The 21,079-nt window shown below is 38.3% G+C and overlaps 3 protein-coding genes across 11 annotated transcripts; all 3 read right to left on the bottom strand.

Annotated features, from left to right (window-relative positions):
• Window positions 1-587: 587 nt before the first annotated feature.
• Window positions 588-6,455, bottom strand: LOC135436084 (solute carrier family 22 member 3-like). Of its 5 annotated transcripts, XR_010437473.1 has the most exons (8): window positions 6,310-6,455; window positions 5,571-5,971; window positions 5,112-5,517; window positions 4,808-5,037; window positions 3,478-3,839; window positions 3,373-3,418; window positions 867-1,134; window positions 588-806 (listed from the first exon to the last, which is right to left on the bottom strand). XR_010437473.1 is itself a non-coding variant. In XM_064693518.1 (7 exons), exons 1-6 carry the CDS (start codon window positions 6,453-6,455, stop codon window positions 3,377-3,379), a joined length of 1,587 nt encoding a protein of 528 aa, XP_064549588.1. In that variant the 3' UTR covers window positions 588-1,134; window positions 3,373-3,376. The 5 variants fall into 5 exon arrangements, 4 of the variants coding, with proteins under 4 accessions (XP_064549588.1, XP_064549590.1, XP_064549589.1 ...); XM_064693518.1 differs by having other exon boundaries at window positions 588-1,134; XM_064693520.1 differs by having other exon boundaries at window positions 588-1,134; window positions 5,571-5,991; window positions 6,310-6,447.
• LOC135436083 (solute carrier family 22 member 3-like) lies at window positions 6,436-20,961 on the bottom strand. 4 transcript variants are annotated; one of them, XM_064693513.1, is made up of 7 exons: window positions 20,570-20,956; window positions 19,844-20,244; window positions 11,206-11,611; window positions 10,893-11,122; window positions 9,742-10,103; window positions 9,645-9,682; window positions 6,436-6,575 (listed from the first exon to the last, which is right to left on the bottom strand). In XM_064693513.1, exons 1-7 carry the CDS (start codon window positions 20,713-20,715, stop codon window positions 6,560-6,562), a joined length of 1,599 nt encoding a protein of 532 aa, XP_064549583.1. In that variant the 5' UTR covers window positions 20,716-20,956; the 3' UTR covers window positions 6,436-6,559. The 4 variants fall into 4 exon arrangements, with proteins under 4 accessions (XP_064549583.1, XP_064549584.1, XP_064549586.1 ...); XM_064693514.1 differs by having other exon boundaries at window positions 6,484-6,575; window positions 9,637-9,682; XM_064693516.1 differs by lacking the exons at window positions 6,436-6,575; window positions 9,645-9,682; window positions 9,742-10,103 and adding an exon at window positions 10,309-10,405 and having other exon boundaries at window positions 20,570-20,957.
• Window positions 15,417-19,296, bottom strand: LOC135436086 (solute carrier family 22 member 16-like). Of its 2 annotated transcripts, none has more exons than XM_064693528.1 (4): window positions 19,073-19,296; window positions 16,289-16,653; window positions 16,184-16,229; window positions 15,417-16,130 (listed from the first exon to the last, which is right to left on the bottom strand). In XM_064693528.1, exons 1-3 carry the CDS (start codon window positions 19,230-19,232, stop codon window positions 16,188-16,190), a joined length of 567 nt encoding a protein of 188 aa, XP_064549598.1. In that variant the 5' UTR covers window positions 19,233-19,296; the 3' UTR covers window positions 15,417-16,130; window positions 16,184-16,187. The 2 variants fall into 2 exon arrangements, with proteins under 2 accessions (XP_064549598.1, XP_064549597.1); XM_064693527.1 differs by having other exon boundaries at window positions 15,417-16,065.
• Window positions 20,962-21,079: the final 118 nt, after the last annotated feature.

The following is a 21,079-nucleotide window of genomic DNA, read 5'->3' as shown; positions in this document are numbered from 1 at the left end:
GCCTTTTGATGCCCTTGTGCACTAAACTCTATCATCAGCTTCTAGACTGGAAGATACTTTTATTTTTTGTGGTCTATCTTTTCTAGATATGCAGCAGCTAGTTTCAAAAATATTATAACTGTAGATTCTAGAAAATTTGATATACATATATTATGATTTTATTGGGATTGGGCAGTAGGTTTACAAAGGGGGATACCTGATAATCAATCATAAATAGATTGCATTTAATGATCTCAATTAAATTAGAAAATTTCTTCTTTCCTGAATTAAGATAAGTTAGACTTAATATTGTCTGTTCATGCATTTGCAAAAATATTATTATGTGTGATTATAAATTAAGTTACAAACTTTCCACATCAATTATTGCTTCACCTGAGAAAGTACTATAACTATGATGATTAAATTACTAATTGACCAGCATGATTAGATCACTTACATCTTTAAAACAATAATATAAACATATCATACGTACTTGCATTTATTTGTCTGTAGAATTCCTTATTCGAATTATATGCTGTCTCTTAAGTTAACTGTTAGCAATTTTCATTGAATATTCAAGCAAGTTCCTGGATAGTTAGTTAGTTGCCTTTTTCGTTAGGGTATTCGAAATTCGTTGCACTTCTTTGCGGGATTGGTTTGTCTGTTTTTCTTTGCTGCCGCTTCGGTGCTTCGTTTGGAAATTGTCATTTTAGTATTTGGAATTCCCAGCTCTGCTGATTTTCTGCTGTTTCTGCAGTTTTCCAGCTTCCTTTTTTCTTTTGCCGCCGCCGCCGCCAGTCTCATCTATGAGCATTTGGTTGGCAATGCTGAATTAAACCAATCACTACTATTTTCACACTTAACTTGCAATTTGCATAAAATATTACCCAAGACCCAACAGTCAAGCAGACGTTGTCACTGGGGATAGCACATTTCGGGTGGGCTAGGATGGAGGGATCTTTTTTTCTTCTTCTTCCTATGCTGAAGGGTGGGCGGAGGGTTCACAAGATGTTGGCGCTTGCAAATAAGTACGCAGCCATTGACAGTTGCGTGCGAATTTCTTTTTATTTCTTTATATATATATTTTTCACCAACAAACCAACACATACACACACACACACTCATACACTTGGGGCATTGAAAATGTGTTTAGTTCTGCAAAATAAAAATAGAAAAAAAAAACTCATTTTATGTGCTTGCAACACATTCAACACGCGCGCGCTGAAATCTTGACTTTGTTCTTGTGTGTGACATTTTTTTACGCTCTTCGAAATGTGTGAAATGATTAAATTTTAGCTACAAGTGTATTTCATTCATTCGTGTTCAGTTTAGTATATCTCCAGCATGTTTATGCAAAGAGCGTGTGCAGTCATTAGTGCAAATGTTGCCTAAAACTCGAAAACTATGAAACTGCGAAAACTTAACTAAACGCAACTCGTAACAAACCATTACACTACATTTAACAAATGGGTTAGTAGACGCAGACAACGCCAGAGCGGGAAGCGGGTTACTTTGCTGCGGGGGGCACCACCGATCCCCCCCTTTCCTATACCCTTAAGCATAGCTTTAATGCGTGTGCCTTTGACGAGCGCTAACAAAGGCTTTTCAAGCAGCTACGCGCACTCAGAGGACATTAAATGCCCGTTTTGCACATGTCCGAAACAGAGAAATGGCCTCGTCCTCTTGGCCAACTTACTGTAAGTCTTCCAGGCAAAGGTAATGTGCGTGGGCTTTGCGAGTGCCAGGAAAGTGAAACCTGAACTAAACAGACGACGGGCGCTCTAGTGAGGAATGCCCGACTATGAGATACGCTCGTTGTCAGCCCAGCTTGAAAATACCGTTACAAACATCCTAGATCCGTTCTACATATATGATTCTATATATATAGGATAATGTTGCCAGAATTATATGCCAAGTTGATCTAGAGCCCAAGCAATGAGCAAAAAACCAAACCTCGTGAAAATCGGTTGAGTTTTGACCGAGTTACGGGGTAGGAAATTTAGATTTTCTTACAAATCTGGAGAAATTTGACGGAGTTATGGGGGTGAGAAATTGTGACCTATGTCTATAAAGGATATTTGACGGTACCATTTTCACATGAATTTTGACCAAGAAAATTGTTGTCAGATTTAGATGCCAAATTGATCTAGAGGTCAAACCATGAACAAAGAGCCAAACCTCGTGCAAATCTGATGAACTGCGACCGAGTTATGGGGTGGGAAATTTTGAACTATGTCTATATAGGATAATAGCGGGAATACCCCAACCCTTTTCTGCTAGTTTACAACTGTTGCGGGGGAAATTTCTCAAATCGCTGAAACACGTATTCATTAAGTTCTTATGTTGAGAAAATCATTTTAGTTTTTCATACCCTTGTTGATATTTCCTTTTTGCAGATATTTGAAAACGGAGCAGCTCAAAAATGCTTACTTTGTTGAAATATCTTTGAATACAGAATATTTTGCCTTATATGAACCTACTACTCAACCGATCTTTCCTATAGCAGCTATATGATGTGGTCCGATGTTGAACAGTATTGGAAATTTAATGTTGAATAACCTCTGTTTTTTGCCCGATGTTAAGTTTGATGGCATAAACATGGCGTTAAAATGTTTGTATAAATCAAATCAAAAGGCTCTAATATTATAAATTTATTATTTTCAATATGTGGGGGAATAGGGGAATATAAAAAAAATAAATATTCCAACTACCAAATTTGGTGTGCCTAGGTCCTATAGCTCACGAATTTTACTTAGAAAACCAAGTCTCAATATCAATTTGTATCCATTATTTTGGAAATCGAACGAGATACTGACAAAAAATGATGGTAATATATATAAATATATAAATAAGTATATATATACACATATAATGACCATCATCATAGATATACCTAACGATAAATAAGAATATTTGGGGCATGGTGGCAGCAAGCATAAAATTTTTTACTCACAAAGTTAAGTTTATTGCTATAAAGTGAGTGGCTCTTTTACGCTAATATTGTTATGCGATAATTGAATAAAAATAGAATTCTATAAACAATAATCTAAAGTCGACTGTATCTTATGTAGATATATAGCCGAGCCTCGGTTTTAAAGGTATCTTGAAACTTGAAACCGATTTCTATTTGATTAATGTCTGTATAAATCGAACTCTTCGTTCGACGGACTTCAAAGTTTTCTAAATTTACTTCTCTTCAATAGAAAACGAGGGCAAAATGATTATTTCTAGCATAACTTATACACCAGTAAAATTTGTAATTTGTATCTACATAACTTGAGACGTGGAGTTCAAAATAGTGCGTTGAATTGAATTTTCCATGAGGAAAATGGGTGAAACACTGATTTTTAAAATTTCAAGAAAAGCAATTTGAATAGAATAGAAATACCCTACCTTCTTATATCCCATTTCGCGGTGCCAGCGAGCTATCAAGCTCTTCCTAAAAAAGGGCCCAAATTAGTTGGTTTAGAAAGAAATTGCCGGAGCGAGTCTATTTACCGGCTGCTTGCGCTTCTCCATGCAGCTAAATGTGTACCAATGCTCGTCAATGCCAAGCTGCTCGCCATCCTCCAGTGAACAGGGCAGCGTGCGATTCAGTGTCTCCGGCAGCAGTAACAACAATCCGGCAACCAGCAAAGTGAGCACGCCCAGAATGATTTCCGGCAGCAGAAAGAAGATTTTACGCATGTTCGCGAAATCGCTGTATAAGATGCCCGCAAAGCTTATGGTAGAAATAGCACCCAATGCCTGACCACGCACACATGTTGGAATTAGCTCCAAGTTGTACTGAATATTTGAGTTGACGCCAAGTTTGTAAAAAATGCCCCCAATAATATAAAACGTAAACAGTACTCTGGGGGCTGTGGGTGAGAATACAGAAAGTGGGCAAGGTTTTGATTGTGGGCAAGTATTGTAAGCGAAATGAAATAAAAAATTGAAGAAAATTTATTTGTTTTTAAATTGTTTTCCTATATTACTCTACTAAATATTAATTTTTACTTACACACCAAAAACTTTTGCAATGTCCTAAGTAAATCTTACCCAGCGGTATGCATTGATTTTATATTATCAATATAAAACAAAGAAGAGGATCTAGTCGGGAGCTCCCGCCTAGAGAATACCCTGAAGGGCTATAGCAACACCAAATGGAGCTCACACTAAGTGCTCGTTTGCTCTAGCAGTAATACAAATTAAAAAAAAAACTAGCTCCTTTAATATAAGACTCGAACCCGTAATAGAGCACACTACTTACCACCGCCTCTACTAAACATCCATACCATTAATTGACTCTTAGCGAGAAAAAACGAATTAAATAAAGCAACACATACACACTGCACAGAATACAATAGCAATAGAATTCAATAAAGATGCGCATGTGTGTGTGTGCATGTATGCATAAATGCTAGCAATTTGCGCTAGCTGTCGCTGACACGTGGGCAGCCAAAACACATTTTCTTTAATAACTTCTGTGTTTCTTAACCGATCTTGATGAAATTTTCTACAGTAGATCTTATTGTGCTGTAGAACAAAAAACAGGCTTTCGATTTTTATTTTGATTGATTACTGAAAAACGTGGCAAATAATAATTGTACTCTTGTGCTACGACAAAGTTGTAATTAGAATATTAGAAATAAACTGCAGTATATAAAGAAGCACCGATCGATATGTAGCCGTTAATCTAACGACGAAATGCTAATTAATACAATTACAATAAACTGACTCATGCATCATGTGTGAAAGAAACTAGTTCGCAATACTTGTCAAACTATTGGAAACTGTTCTTCAGCACAAACAACTTAGTAATTTCAACAAAATATGCAAGTCTTACAGCGTTTAGCAGCGGGTGAGAGGACGACGCCCGTTACCATGATGAAAATGCACATGAGGAGCAATATTGTAAAAGCCGACGCCTTGCGTCCGATGCGATCTTGCAAGATAATTGCTGCCAAGCTAGCAGGCAGATTACGAATTGCAGCCTGTGAGAACCTTACAAATGGCGAAATCCCAGGGATATCCATATAATGAGCGACGACATTGGCGTAGAAGGGAAATACCAAGCTATGTAGATAAGCGAATGAGGGCGTAGAAACAACAGATTGATGCACATTAGCAAGTTTGAGATTTCTACTCACAATTCAAAAATTATTATAAGAAAGGTGCGGCGTAGGCGCGGCGTTCTGAAGAGGTGCAGCAGATTTGGGTTGGTCTTCGTATTTTGCTGACTTAATTTGCAGTCCTCAATGAATTCTTCAAATTCGCTGTCATTAATTTGGCGGCCATTCATCTTGGCCACACGTCTCAGGGACTCTATAGCCTTGTCATATTTCTGCCTTGAAATCAGCCATTGTACGCTCTCCGGCACAAAATAATAGAAAAACGGCACCACAATTATTGGCAGCGCGTCGAGAAGCATGAAACGACGCCAACTACCTGTGAGGATCGCAATCCAAGGTGTAATTACCAGGCCCAAACAGCTAAAGAAACCGTAAGAGATGTTCAGGCAAACGGTGCGCAAAGAAGGACGCATATATTCCAGAACTGCGATGATTGTCGATTAATTAACCATTCTCTAACGCTGTGGTTTTGCTCACTTAGAATGCGAATAATCAAAAAGTTGCTGTTAACGACGAAACCCATAAGAAATCTAAATATATAAAAAACTTCCAGATTCATGCCAAAGATAGTCAAAAAGTTTCCCAATATGGTAATGACATTGGCGAAAACAAGAATGGGCACCCGACCCAGTCTATCTGCCAAATAGCCCATAAGTAGAGTGCCTATGATGTTGCCCGTATAGAACATGGTGTCTCCCTTCTTAAGTTTCCACTTTTCATCACATATCCAGTTCATTTCGCTGACAAAACCCTGATAGCCCATGTATGACTCATAGTGGTACTTATTGCAGGTGCCAGAGTTGCTTGAATTAGAGTAGAATGGCTTGCATTTGTCTACATTTGGTGGTGGTGGCCCCGAGTCTAGCCCATCAGCACACCTGGGTGTTATTGACAGACGCTAAGTATACGCCATGTTATTAATATTCTTATAAATACTAGAGCCCTGCATCGGTTAAATTATATGAATCAGGCTCGGAACTCTATCGACAGACTTAATGTTTCGACTATTGAGCTTAGCAATGTTCCAATAGACTGGATTCACCAAAGCCGAAGACATTAGTGCATCACGTGAATGAAATTGGAATCGAGCTAATTTCTTTGGTTGAGCCGAATTTTCGGCCGAGTTGACTGACACATAACGGATCAAGGCGATTTAATTTGAGTCGGGTATACGGAACGCGTTTCGGCTGACCCGATGCAGGGCTCTATTACATACCAATGCTTTGGTACAATATTCATTATCCAGTGCGATACGATATGCATGGCCGATAGTAAATTGATCAGAGAAGAGAGAAGCAGCATGATTATCTGCTGCCGATTGAAATCGCCGCATTTTTCCAACATTTTGTCCACTTCCAACATTGTGTTATTTACATATAATTCAAGCACGTGCTAGATTCAATTCACCATAAACCTCTGTCCAGAATAGAACCTTCCCAGAACTCGCTTCTAGTTAGCCAGTGCTCTCAATGTACCGCTGCACTATTTCATGAAAAAACAAATTTAATAATTTAGGTTTGACAGCTTTTTCAGGTAATTGTCAGTGTGTGTATAATGCTTGTAAAATAAGATTAATGAATATCAACTGTGTTAGTACTATCTATTTGTATATATATATGATTTTGTACGGTAAATAACAATAACAAATTTACCACACAAGTAGACCTTCAGACTCTGGTATAACTGATCGACTTTCAGAATACTAGAGGTGTTGATTATACCCCGTGTATACCAGGCCACTGACCAACTGCAAGAATATCTGCACGAGTTTTAGACGTGGGCATCCAAGTGGCGAATTGCTATCAAGAGGCAGAAATCGGTATGCTCCACATTCGCGAGACACGTAATTAGGAGTGTGCCCCCAAGGCGAACTCCTTGAGCATAAAGACGATCATCGCTACCTTGGAGTCCACTTTGATCGCAGGCACACTTGGAGCAAACATATCACAACAAAAACTAAAAAATATGGCATGACTCCTAAAAGAAAGCAGCAATCTTTCTCTGAGCAATAAGGTGCTGCTGGATAAAACCCTACTAGCCCAAGTTTGGAGCTATGCAAACCAAATCTTTGGCATGGCAGTGCCTTTCAATCCAAGGTGGTCAGACTAATTACATGGGATCCCTGGTAAATACGTAAACGGGGACCTAAAGGTTCCCTTGGTGGGTGACCTTCTACGACAGCAGTCCACCAGCTACATGACCCGTCCTTCCTTTACAGAAATTCTTGTATTTTCGATTGCAGCCGCTAACATGTGGCCAGCCAAAACACGGGTTCTTTAAAAACTTTTGTGTTCTTAACCGATTTTTAGTAAATTTTCAGCAGTAGATCTTATTATGCTATACAATATTCGTATTTTCGGACAATTGACAATTGCATTAATTTTTTGCAACAATTTTTGTTGTTCAAATCGGTGGGTAGTGCCAAATGGTGTATTAACTTGATTTATTAGCTATGTAGTGAAGGTGTGGCGATAGTTATAAAATGAAAGATATCTCTATATATAAAACTGTTTGTCCTGACTGACTGACTGACTGACTGACTGATTGGTGATCAACGCACAGCCCAAACCGTAAGAGCTAGGAAGCTGAAATTTTCACTGTAGTTACCTTATGTGATGTAGGTGCACGTTAAGACGGGGTTTCGGGAAATTCCACTCGCAAGTGTGCAAAAATCGCGAAAAACGTTTGTATGTAACTTTTTTGTTTACCATCCGATCGGCCCCAAACTTATTTTCAAAGATCTTTGTTCAAATTCATTTGAGGGGTGTTTCGCACTTTTCGGAAAACCCATTCCTCCTTGGTGGAAATGGAGGTCACAGATTTGGTGGGTGACGTTTCGCGCTCAAATTCATTTCCAGTGATCTATATGAAAAATCATTTGATACGTGTTTCGCACTTTTCGCAGAATTCAAACTTCTTCGGGGGGAATGCGATTTAAAGATTTTTTGGGCGAAGTTTTAAGTTGTGTCCGATTTGCTTCAAAATTATTTTCAAAGCTCTACATAAGAACTTAACAGCGATTTGGGAAATTCCACCCGTAACAGTGGTAAATTGGCGGAACACGGTTGTATGAAAGTTTTTTGTTTACCATCCGATCGGCCCCAAACTCATTTTCAAAGATCTTTGTTCAAATTCATTTAAGGGGTGTTTCACACTTTTCGAAAAATCCGGTCCTCCTTGGTGCAAATGGGGGTCGAAGATTTGGTGGATGACGTTTTGTGTTCAAATTTATTTCCAAAGATCTATACGAAAAATCATTTGAGACGTGTTTCACACTTTTTGCAAAATCTAAACTCCTTCGGTGGAAAATGCATTTCAAAGATTTTTTTGGTGAGTTTTAAGAGTTTTCCGATTTGCATAAAAGTTGTTTGATTCCGATCAGTTTTAAAATCATTTTCAAAGCTTTTTTGATTTTATAACATACGTGCCACGGGCAAGGCCGGGTTATACCCGCTAGTATAATATAATATAATATGTATGAAAGAAGGTACGTGTAACATTTATGGTCTCCAGCTCTTTTAATTTACGAAAAAGGGTCAAAAAAAGGTTTTCTCTATTGACTATTATCGATTGAATGGAAACGACGCAAGTTTTTCGGTATCGATTATTATCGATTGAATGGAAACGATGCAAGTTTTAGATAATCGGAAGCAATTTCTTACTGCGCGGGCACTAGGAGAACCTATGTTACAAATTTCATGTCTCTAGCTCTTATGGGTTCTGAAATCCTTGCGGTCATACGGAAGGACAAACACACGGACATAGCTAGATCGACTCGGCTGTTGATGCTGATTTAGAAATATATATACTTTATGGGGTCGGAGATGCTTGCTTTTTGCCATTCATGTGCTCAAAAACATAATACCCTTTTGACCCATTTTCAATGGGTTCAGGGTATAACAAGTGTCATACAAACGTTTTTCGCGATTTTTCTGCACTTGCGGGATGAATTCCCGGAAACCCCGTCTTAACCTACTTCACATAAGGTAGCTACAGTACAAATTTTAGCTTTCAGCCCTTAAATAGAGATGATGATGGTATAGGTATACCTAGCAAACAATTAGAACATATGGTCAACCATAAAATTTTTACCTAACACAGTTATCACAAAGTTAAGTTTAATGCTATAAAGTGAATAGCTCTTTTACGCTAATATTGTCATGCGATAGTTGAATAAAAATAGAATTCTATAAACAATAATCTAAAGTCGACTGTGTCTTAGATAGATATATAGCCGAACCTCAGTTTTAAAGGTATCTTGAAACTTGAAACCGATTTCTATTTAATTAATGTCTATAAATCGAACTATTTGTTCGACTGACTAACTTCAGTTTTCTAAATTTATTTCTCTTCAATAGAAAACGAGGGCAAAAGCATTATTTTTGGCATTTACTTATACACCATTAAAATTTGTAATTTTGTATCTTCATAACTTGAGACGTGGAATTCAAAATAGTGCGACTAGGTTTGAGTTTTCCACGGGGGAAAAATGGGTGGAACATTGATATTTAAAATTTAAAGAATAGCAATTTGAATAGAATACCTTCTTACATTTCATTTCGTGGTGCCAACGAGCTATCAAGCTCTTCCTAAAAGAGGGGACAAATTAGTTGGTATAGAAAGAAATTGCCGGAGCGAGACCATTTACCGGCTCCTTTCGCTTCTCCATGCACCTAAATGTGTACCAATGCTCGTCAATGCCAAGCTGCTCGCCATCCTCCAGTGAACCGGGCAGCGTGCGATTCAGTGTCTCCGGCAGCAGTAAGAACAATCCGGCACCCAGCAAAGTGAGCACGCCCAGAATGATTTCCGGCAGCGGCAAGAAGATTGTACGCATGTTCATGTAAGGGTTGTGCAATAAGTTCGCAAGGCCTACGGTAGAGAGAGCACCAAATGCCTGACCACGCACACATGTTGGAATCAACTCCAAGGTGTACAGAGTATTTAAGTTGAAGGCAAGGTAGCAAAAAAAGGCCCCAATAACATAAAACGTAAACAGAACTCTGAGGGCTGTGGGCGAGAAAGTCGGCATAGTTTTGATTGTGGGCAAGTATTGTAAGCGAAATTAAATAAAAAATTAAAGAAAATTTGTTTGTTTTTAAATTGTTTTCCTATTCATTGTCTAGAAGAAGGTATTAAAATTTGTCATGAAACTCCATCTTTAAATATTAGTTTTTGCTTACACACCGAAACAACCTCGTACTGCGCGGGCACTAGAAGGACTTTCATTCGAAATGTCTCTGGATTCTATAGGTCCTGATATCTTTGCGTACTGGCAGACGGAAATGGCTAGATCGATTCGGCTATTGATGCTGATCAAGAAAATATATAAAATATTGGGATGGAGGTGCTTCCTTCTGCCTGTTACATACATTTGCACAAATACATTATACGCCTTTTACCCATTTTAAATGGGTTCAGGGTATAAAAAGGAAAAGATATTGTACCCTAAAACAAGTAGCGTTGATAATCGGTAATAATTACTTGTAGTGGTTGCGACTTTATAACAAATCAAAATTTGTGCAATAAATAAAGAAAAATTGTACTTTTGTACTACGACGAAGTTTTAAGCACGTGCAATATTTGAAATAAACTGCAGTATATAAAAAAGCATATATTACGGCATCGTACACCGATGACTTATAGATATGTGGCCGTTAAAATAACGATGAAATGCTAATTAGTTCGAGTAAAATAAACTGCCTCATGCATCGTGCGTGAAAGATACTAGTTCGCAATAATTTGTCTAACTGTTAGAAACTGTACTTCAGTAAATTCAATAAAATATACAAGACTTACAGCGATTAGTAGCGGGTGAGAGGACGACGCCCGTTACCAAGACGGAAATGCACATGAGGAGCTGTATTGTAAAAGCCGACGCCTTGCGTCCGATGCGATCTTGCAGGATAATTGCTGCCAAGCTGGCAGGCAGAAGAGGAGTTACAGACAGTGAGGCCATTACAAATGGCGAAATCCCAAGTCGATTCACATGATAACTGACAGTATTATTGTATAAGGGAAATACCAAGCTATGTATATGAGCGAATGAGGGCGTAGAAAAAGTAGATTTATGCACATTATTCATTCTTCATTCGATTAGATTTCTACTCACAATTCAAACAACAATATTAAAAAGGTGCGGCGTAGGCGCGGCGTTCTGAAGAGGTGCAGCAGATTTGGGTTGGTCTTCGTATTTTGCTGACTTAATTTGCAGTCCTCAATGAATTCCTCATAGACGCTGTCATCAATTTGGCGGCCATTAATCTTGGCCACACGTCTCAGGGACTCTATAGCCTTGTCATATTTCTGCCTTGAGATCAGCCATTGAACGCTCTCTGGCACAAAATAATAGAAAAACGGCACCACAATTATTGGCAGCGCTTCGAGAAGAATGAAACGACGCCAACTACCTGTGAGGATCGCAATCCAAGGTGAAATTACCAGGCCCAAATAGATAAAGAAACCGTAACAGATGTTCAGGCAAACGGTGCGCAAAGAAGGACGCATATATTCCACAACTGCGAAATGATTGTCGATTAATTAACCATTCTCTAACGCTGGGATTGTTTTGCTCACTAAGAAAGCGAATAATCAAAAAGTTGCTGTTAATGACGAAACCGGTAATAAATTGAAATATACAGAAAAGTTCCAGACTAATGCCAAAGATTGTCAAAAAGTTCCCCAATATGGTAATGACATTAGCAAAAACTAGAATGGGCACCCGACCGCAATTGCAACGTAGTTTCCCATTTTCAGTTTCCATTCCTTATCACATATCCAGTTCATTTCGCTGACAAAACCCTGATAGCCCATGTATGACTCATAGTTGTACTTATTGCAGGTGCCAGAGTTGCTTGAATTAGAGTAGAATGGCTTGCATTCGTCTATATTTGGTGGTGGTGGCCCCGAGCCTAGCCCATCAGCACACCTGGGTGTTATTGATAGACGCTAAGTATACGCCATGTTATTAATATTCTTATAAATACTAGAGCCCTGCGTCGGTTAAATTATATGAATCAGGCTTGAATACTCAATCGACAGACTATTGAGCTAAGCAATGTTTGAATAGACTGGATTCACCAAAGCCGAGGACATTAATGGAATCGAGCTAATTTCTTTGGTTGGGCCGAATTTTCGGCCGAGTTGACTGACACATATTTTTTTATGTAACCCAAACGGATCAAAGCGATTAAATTTGAGTCGGGTATACGGAACGCGTTTCGGTTGACTCGATGCAGGGCTCTTTTACATACCAATGCTTTGGCACAGTGTTCATGATCGAGTGTGATACGAAATGCATGGCTGATAGTAAATTGATCAGAGAAGCGAGAAGCAGCATGATTAGCTGCTGTCGATTGAAATCGCCGCATTTTTCCAACATTTTGTCCACTTCCAACATTGTGTTATTAACATATAATTCAAGCACGAGCTACATTTAATTCACCATAAACCTCTGTCCAGAATAGAACCTTCCCAGAACTTGCTTCTAGTTATCCAGTGCTCTCAATGTACGGTCGCACTTGTGGCATTGGCATTGCATCTCACTCTATTTCATGGAAAAACAAATTTAATAATTTAGGTTTGACAGATTTTTTCGATAGCTGTCAGTGTGTGTATAATGCTTGTAAAATAAGATTAATGAATATCAACTGTATTAGTACCATGTGTTTGTATAGATATATGATTTTGTACGGTAAATAACAATAACAAATTTACCACACAAGTAGACCTTCAGACTCTTGTATGACTGATCGACTGTCTGAATACTAAAATACCCATCTACTCACTTCATCTCACTTTCCTGCATACAAAGTACATTTAACAAGTTTCCTGATCTGTTTGATAAAATCTATAATGAAATGTGTTTTTTAAGAATAAATCGAAAACAAATAAGAGGCTCTAGTCGGGAGATACCGACTAGAGGATCCCCTGAACCCTCTTCTATCAACATCGATCATCAAAATTAAAAAATTATTTCCCTCAATAGGACAATGCGGTTACCGTCATACTCCAACAGACTTCTGATGATTAACCTTCCTTCCTTAACTAATCGTAGAATCATGCTGGGTGTAATATTTATCCAAAATATTTATTACTGGTGAAATTGACTCTTCTGTGTTGACTAGCCAATTAAATTTCTCTATTTCTACTAGACTAACACGTAATTTTACACCCTTATCGCTTCAATTTTGCTCAACTAATTATGCCTTGCATGAACCGTTGAGGGTTCTCTGTGATGACTATAACATGCATTACATTCTGCTCTGAGTCTTCTCTGCCTCGTATAAAGTCTTCTATTCTAAACTATTTAGCTAGTAGATAGTCTTATTTTTATTTGTAATTGTATTTGTGCATATACTCGTAGTTTGTATTCGTTTTTTATTTTTTTACTTTGCAACTCGTGGCGTACGTTACACGACTGCGCCCCTCTGTCGGTTGGGCGGGAGGTGGATGCAGTACATTGCAAGCGTTTAAAAAAAAAAAAAAAACTGCTTGTAACCGCCTCTACAAGATCGCCTCTACAACAGCAACAGCAACACCAAAAATTGATTCTTAGTCGGCATGGAACACCGAAGCAGCTTTACCGAGTGGTTGACTTCATCCTTGACAGCCTCGCTTCGAACTAAAAACGTTGCTTCCCCCCTCTCTATTTGATAAATAGTATACCACAGCCTCCTCAAAAATAGAAAATTTGTTGTGGTAATCGACGGTACGTTAACTGGAGTCAGGGAAATCCAGCAGCTTTGCTCCATGGCTATACACTGTTGACACAGCCGACATGCCGACGATGGACCAGACGACACTGGATCATCCCGATAGCTTCAACCTCGCCACGTACGCCGACGACATAGCAATCCTCTCCAAAGCCAGCTGCAAGAATACCTGCACGAGTTTGAGACGTGGGCATCCAAGTGGCGAATTGCTATCATCAGGCAGAAATCGGTATGCTCCACATTCGCGATCCGCAAAAACACGTCGTTAGGAGTGTGCCCCCAAGGCGAGCTCCTTGACCATAAGGACGGTCACCGCTGCGGCAAAAACTACAAAATAGAGCATGGCTCCTAAAAGAATTCAGCAAGCTTTCTCTGAGCAATAAGGTGCTGCTGTATAAAACCCTACTAGCCCCAGTTTGGCGCTATGCAAACAAAATCTTTGGCACGGCAGAAAAATTGCATTGGAGGAAAATTAGTATCTTTCAATCCAAGGTGGTCAGACTAAGTACTAGCGATCCCTGGTACATACGTAACCGGGCCTTAGCAAGAGACCTAAAGGTTCCCTTGGTGGGTCACCCGTCTTTCTGCCCACCCAATATATTGGCGAGAAGGCTTTGAAGTAGAAAGCGACTGAGACTTCGCAGGATCCACTCCATCGATCTCCCAAACCGGGTACTCAGATAAAGAAAAGCTAAATCAAATAATTATAAAACTTAAAAAGTAATGTTAAGTATGTTAATCGCATTATTGTAAATCTAGGTTAAGATGATCAAGAATCGACAACAATCGCAATTGCAATGCTGTTGATAGAATTCAATAAAGACGTGCGTGAATGTGTGTGTAAATGTATACAGATAATTGACAATTGCATTAAAATTGTGGCTTAAATTGGTGGGTAGTGCCAATTGGTGTATTAACTTGCTTTATTAGCTATGTAGTGTAGGTGAAGGGGTGGCAATAGTTATAATATTAAAGATATAATATATATACTATTTATGAAGGTACTTGTCAAATTTATGGTCTCCAGCTCTTATAATTTACGAGATTTGCTCGAAAGCTTGGAGGACCTACCTTCTTTCTTCAAGATTCTGAGATCCTTGCATTCGTATATACGGACGAACGGACATGGCTGTTGATGCTGATCAAGAATATATATACTTTATGGGGTCGGAGATGCTACATGTTATATATATTTTCACAAATACATTATACCCTTTTTACCCATTTTTAATGGGTTCATAAAACGCGTTTCGGATATTTGCACAAATATTTGGCGAGCAAGTAACGACTCAAATATATATTGGATCAAGATGTTCGAGTTGCAGACTTAACTGGTTCAATCGAAAATAAAGTAAAGATGACAAAGTAAAATTTAATGCCCTTCTAGACGTTTCCGTTTTGCAGATATGGAGAATAGTGCAGCGTGATAATGCTGAGGTTGTTGTTAGATCTTTGATTACAGAATATTTTGCCTCATAAGATTATACGATTTCACCGATCTTTCCTATAGCAGCTATATGATAAAATGTTCCGATGCTGAACAGGATTGGAAATTCAATGTTTAATAACCTGTGTTTTTCGTCCGATGTTAATAAAAGTTTGAGGGCATAAACATGGCGTTTAAATGTATGTATAAACCAAATCAAAAGGCTCAAACATTAAAAATTAATTATTTTCAATATGTGGGGGAATGGGGGAATATCAAAAATTAAATATTCCAAATACCAAATTTGGTGTGCCTAGGTCCTCTAGCTCACGAATTTTACTTAGAAAACCAAGTCTCAATATCAATTTGTATCCATTATTTTGGAAATGGAACGAGATACTGACAAAAAATGATGGTAATATAATATCAAATATATAAATATGTATATATATACACATATAATGGCCATCTATACGATAAAAAAGAATATTTGGGGCATGGGGGCAGCAAGTTAAGTTTATTGCTATAAAGTGAGTGGCTCTTTTACGCTAATATTGTTATACGATAGTTGAATAAAAATAGAATTCTATAAACAATAATCTAAAGTCGACTGTATCTTATGTAGATATATAGCCGAGCCTCGGTTTTAAAGGTATCTTGAAACTTGAAACCGATTTCTATTTGAATAATGTCTGTATAAATCGAACTCTTCGTCCGACAGACTTCAAAGTTTTCTGAACTTTACTTCTCTTCAATAGAAAACGAGGGCAAAATGATTATTTCTAGCATTAACTTATACACCAGTAAAATTTGTAATTTTGTATCTACATAACTTGAGACGTGGAGTTCAAAATAGTGCGTTGAATTGAATTTTCCATGAGGAAAATGGGTGAAACACTGATTTTTAAAATTTCAAGAAAAGCAATTTGAATAGAATAGAAATACCCTACCTTCTTATATCCCATTTCGCGGTGCCAACGAGCTATCAAGCTCTTCCTAAAAGAGGGGACAAATTAGTTGGTATAGAAAGAAATTGCCGGAGCGAGTCTATTTACCGGCTGCTTGCGCTTCTCCATGCAGCTAAATGTGTACCAATGCTCGTCAATGCCAAGCTTCTCGCCATCCTCCAGTGAACAGGGCAGCGTGCGATTCAGTGTCTCCGGCAGCAGCAAGAACAATCCGGCACACAGCAAAATGAGCACGCCCAGAATGATTTCCGGCAGCGGGAAAAAAATGTTACGCATGTTCAAAATGCAACCCTTGCATATTAAAAACGAATAGCTTATGGAATAGAGAGCACCCAATGCCTGACAACGCACACAAGTCGGAATAAGCTCCAAGGTGTACTGCATATTTGAAAAAAATGCAAGTTGGCTAAAACCTAACCCAATCACATAAAACGTAAACAGTACTCTGGGGGCTGTGGGCGAGGATACAGAAAGTCGACATAGTTTTGATTGTGGTCAAGAATTGTAAGCAAAACTAAATAAAAAATTAAGAAATTTGTTTGTTTTTAATTTTTTTCACTGTCCAGAAGTAGAAGGTATTAAAATTTGTCATGAAATCCCAAGAAGTGATCAGTCCATATTTAAATATTAGTTTTTACTTACACACCGCTTAACTTATGTAATGTCCTAGGTATCAGTACCCAGCGATATGGATGAATTTTGTATTATCATTATGAATTAAGAGGATTCGGGAGCTCCCGCCTAGAGAATACCCTGAACCCTCTTCTACTAGTACCACGTGAAGGTCGCGGTACGTGCTCGTTTGCTTTAGGGATAATAAAAATAAATTTAAAAAAAACAAGAAAGAAGTGCTATCTTCGGCACACCGAAGATTTAATACCCTTGCAGACCCAACCTTTTCAAAATGCTCATAGTGCTTTGCCCGTATCTAAGAAGCACAGGGAAAATAATTAATGCCGAGTATGGTTAAGATATCTTGAAAAACAAAACAGGTTTCCATACAACTTAATTTTCGACCGATCGTTCCTATGGCAGCTATATGATATAGTAGCCCGATGTGAATAAGATTTTGCATAAGTGGAGGGAGCATAGTAAAACTAATAAATGCCGAGTTTGGTCAAGATATCTTGAAAAACAAAAAAAATTCCATACAACAGCATAATTTTCGACTGATCGTTCCTATGGCAGCTATATGATATAGTTGTCCGATCTTAATAGAATTTTGCATATATATGGGGACCGTAGTAAAACTAATAAATACCGAGTTTGGTTAAGATATCTTGAAACACATAAAAATTTTCTATACAAAAAATTAATTTTCCACCGATCTTTCCTATGGCAGCTATATGATATAGTGGTCCGATCTTAATAGGATTTTGCATATATATGGGGAGCCTAGTAAAACTAATAAATACCGAGTTTGGTCAAGATATCTTGAAAAACAAAAAAAATTCCATACAACAGCATAATTTTCGACCGATCGTTCCTATGGCAGCTATATGATATAGTTGCCCGATCTTAATAGAATTTTGCATATATATGGGGAGCTTAGTAAAACTAATAAGTACCGAGTTTGGTCAAGATATCTTGAAAAACATAAAAATTTTCTATACAAAAACTTAATTTTCGACCGATCGTTCCTATGGCAGCTATATGATATAGTTGCCCGATCTTAATAGGATTTTGCATATATATGGGGAGCGTAGTAAAACTAATAAATACAAAGTTTAGTAAAGATAACTTTATAAACAAAAATGTTTTTCATACAAGAACCTACTTTTCGACCGATCGTTCCTATGGCAGCTATATGATATAGTGGTCCGATCCAGCTGGTTTTGACATATGAGCTGCGTGCAACAGAAAGAGGGAATTCTGCAAAGTTTCATAAAGATAGCTTTAAAACTGAGAGACTAGTTCGCATAGAAACAGACAGACGGACAGACGGACATGGCTATATCAACTCGGCTGTTGATACTGATCAAGAATATATATACTTTATGGGGTCGGAGATGTCTCCTTCTATGCGTTACACATTTCACGACAAAATTATAATACCCTCTGCAAGGGTATAAAAACAAGTTCCTTCAATATGACTCGAACCCGTAGTAGACCACACTACTTACCGCCGCCTCTATTCAACAGCAATACCACCAATTGACTCTTAGCGGCAAAAAAAAAACGAACTAAAATAGCAATACATACAGCACAGAATACAATACCATCGCAATTGCAATGCTGTTGATAGAATTCAATAAAGACGCGCATGAATGTGTGTGGGTGCATGTATACAGAAATTCATGAAATTTGCGGTAGCTGTCGCTGACACGTGGGCAGCCAAAACACATTTTCTTTAATAACTTCTGTGTTTCTTAACCGATCTTGAGGAAATTTTCTACAATAGATCTTATTGTACTGTAGAATAATCGTGTCTTCTCGAAATGATAATTGCATTAAAACTGTGGCTTAAATTGGTTGGCAGTACAAATTGCTGTTTTTGCTTAATTTATATTATTTAGGGGTGGGGGGATGCCTATAAAATTAAAAATACTTGATACTTGTTGCCTATAGGTCTTATAGCTAACGAAATTTGCTCAAAAAACAGGCTTTCGATTTTCATTTTAATCGATTACTGGGAAATGGCGCAAATTATAATTGTACTCTTGTTATACGACAAAGAAATAAACTGCAGTATTTAAAGAAGCACATATTACCACATCGTACACCGATGACTTATCAATATGTGGGCGTTAACATAATACGATTACAATAAACTGGCTCATGCATCGTGCGTGAAAGAAACTAGTTCGCAATACTTTGTCTAACTGTTAGAAACTGTTCTTCAGTAAATTCAACAAAATATACAAGACTTACAGCGATTAGCAGCGGATGAGAGGACGACGCCCGTTACCAACATGCAAATGCATATGAGGAGCAATATTGTAAAAGCCAATGCCTTGCGCCCGATGCGATCATGCAGGATAATTGCTGCCAAGCTGGCAGGCAGAAAAGGAGTTACAGTCAGTGCGGCCATTACAAATGGCGAAATCCCAAGGCTTTTCACACGATAAGAGACGATTATGTTGAAGAAGGGAAGTACCAAGCTATGTAGATAAGCGAATGAGGGCGTAGAAACAACAGATGCACATTAGAAAGTTCATTCGATGAGATGTCTACTCACAATTCAAACAATAATATTAAAAAGGTGCGGCGTAGGCGGGGAGTTTTGAAGAGGTGCAGTAGATTTGGGTTGGTCTTCGTATTTTGCTGACTTAATTTGCAGTCCTCAATGAATTCCTCATAGACGCTGTCATCAATTTGGCGGCCATTAATCTTGGCCACACGTCTCAGGGACTCTATAGCCTGGTCATATTTCTGCCTTGAGATCAGCCATTGTACGCTCTCCGGCACAAAATAATAGAAAAATGGCACCACAATTATTGGCAGCGCATCGAGAAGAATGAAACGACGCCAACTACCCATAAGGATCGCTATTGAAGGTGTAATTACCATGCCCAAATAGATAAAGAAACCGTAACAGATGTTCAGGCAAACGGTGTGCAAAGAAGGACGCATATATTCCACAACTGCGAAATGATTGTCGATTAATTAACCATTCTTTAACGCTGTGATTGTTTTGCTCACTAAGAATGCGAATAATCGAAAAGTTGCTGTTAACGACGAAACCATTAAGAAATCGAAACATACAAAACAGTTCGAAATTCACGCCAAAGATTGTCAAAAAGTTTCCCAATACGGTAATGACATTGGCGAAAACAAGAATGGGCACCCGACCCAGTCTATCTGCCAAATAGCCCATAACTAGACTGCCTAACACGCAGCCCGCAATTTGAATGTTGTATGCCCGTTTCAGTTTCCATTCCTTATCACATATCCAGTTCATTTCGCTGACAAAACCCTGATAGCCCATGTATGACTCATAGTGGTACTTATTGCAGGTGCCAGAGTTGCTTGAATTAGAGTAGAATGGCTTGCATTCGTCTATATTTGGTGGTGGTGGCCCCGAGCCTAGCCCATCAGCACACCTGGGTGTTATTGATAGACGCTAAGTATACGCCATGTTATTAATATTCTTATAAATACTAGAGCCCTGCGTCGGTTAAATTATATGAATCAGGCTTGAATACTCAATCGACAGACTATTGAGCTAAGCAATGTTTGAATAGACTGGATTCACCAAAGCCGAGGACATTAATGGAATCGAGCTAATTTCTTTGGTTGGGCCGAATTTTCGGCCGAGTTGACTGACACATATTTTTTTATGTAACCCAAACGGATCAAAGCGATTAAATTTGAGTCGGGTATACGGAACGCGTTTCGGTTGACTCGATGCAGGGCTCTTTTACATACCAATGCTTTGGCACAGTGTTCATGATCGAGGATGATACGAAATGCATGGCTGATAGTAAATTGATCAGAGAAGAGAGAAGCAGCATGATTAGCTGCTGTCGATTGAAATCGCCGCATTTTTCCAACATTTTGTCCACTTCCAACATTGTGTTATTAACATATAATTCAAGCACGAGCTACATTTAATTCGCCATAAACCTCTGTCCAGAATAGAACCTTCCCAGAACTTGCTTCTAGTTATCCAGTGCTCTCAATGTACGGTCGCACTTGTGGCATTGGCATTGCATCTCACTCTATTTCATGGAAAAACAAATTTAATAATTTAGGTTTGACAGATTTTTTCGATAGCTGTCAGTGTGTGTATAATGCTTGTAAAATAAGATTAATGAATATCAACTGTATTAGTACCATGTGTTTGTATAGATATATGATTTTGTACGGTAAATAACAATAACAAATTTACCACACAAGTAGACCTTCAGACTCTTGTATGACTGATCGACTGGCAGA

Source organism: Drosophila montana, unplaced genomic scaffold (genome assembly GCF_035044405.1).
Source record: "Drosophila montana isolate Dmon_TW-CO22-7 unplaced genomic scaffold, ASM3504440v1 contig_3733_1, whole genome shotgun sequence".
Taxonomy (NCBI): Eukaryota; Metazoa; Arthropoda; class Insecta; order Diptera; family Drosophilidae; genus Drosophila; species Drosophila montana.
This window is presented reverse-complemented; position numbering and strand designations above follow the sequence as displayed.

Excerpts from the sequence above, each read along its gene's own strand:
- LOC135436084 (XM_064693518.1), bottom strand. The coding sequence starts at position 6,455 with ATGTTGGAAGTGGACAAAATGTTGGAAAAATGCGGCGATTTCAATCGG. Across the intron at positions 3,840-4,807 it reads CTCACCCGCTGCTAAACGCT|CCCCCAGAGTACTGTTTACG; the intron begins GTAAGACTTGCA and ends TCTCACCCACAG. Across the intron at positions 3,419-3,477 it reads TGGAGAAGCGCAAGCAGCCG|GAAGAGCTTGATAGCTCGCT; the intron begins GTAAATAGACTC and ends GCCCTTTTTTAG.
- LOC135436086 (XM_064693528.1), bottom strand. The coding sequence starts at position 19,232 with ATGGCCGCACTGACTGTAACTCCTTTTCTGCCTGCCAGCTTGGCAGCA. Across the intron at positions 16,654-19,072 it reads CTCATCCGCTGCTAATCGCT|CCCCCAGAGTACTGTTTACG; the intron begins GTAAGTCTTGTA and ends CCTCGCCCACAG. Across the intron at positions 16,230-16,288 it reads TGGAGAAGCGCAAGCAGCCG|GAAGAGCTTGATAGCTCGTT; the intron begins GTAAATAGACTC and ends CCCCTCTTTTAG.
- LOC135436083 (XM_064693513.1), bottom strand. The coding sequence starts at position 20,715 with ATGTTGGAAGTGGACAAAATGTTGGAAAAATGCGGCGATTTCAATCGA. Across the intron at positions 11,612-19,843 it reads TTCGATTATTCGCATTCTTA|TTGTGGAATATATGCGTCCT; the intron begins GTGAGCAAAACA and ends ATCATTTCGCAG. Across the intron at positions 10,104-10,892 it reads CTCACCCGCTACTAATCGCT|CCCTCAGAGTTCTGTTTACG; the intron begins GTAAGTCTTGTA and ends TCTCGCCCACAG.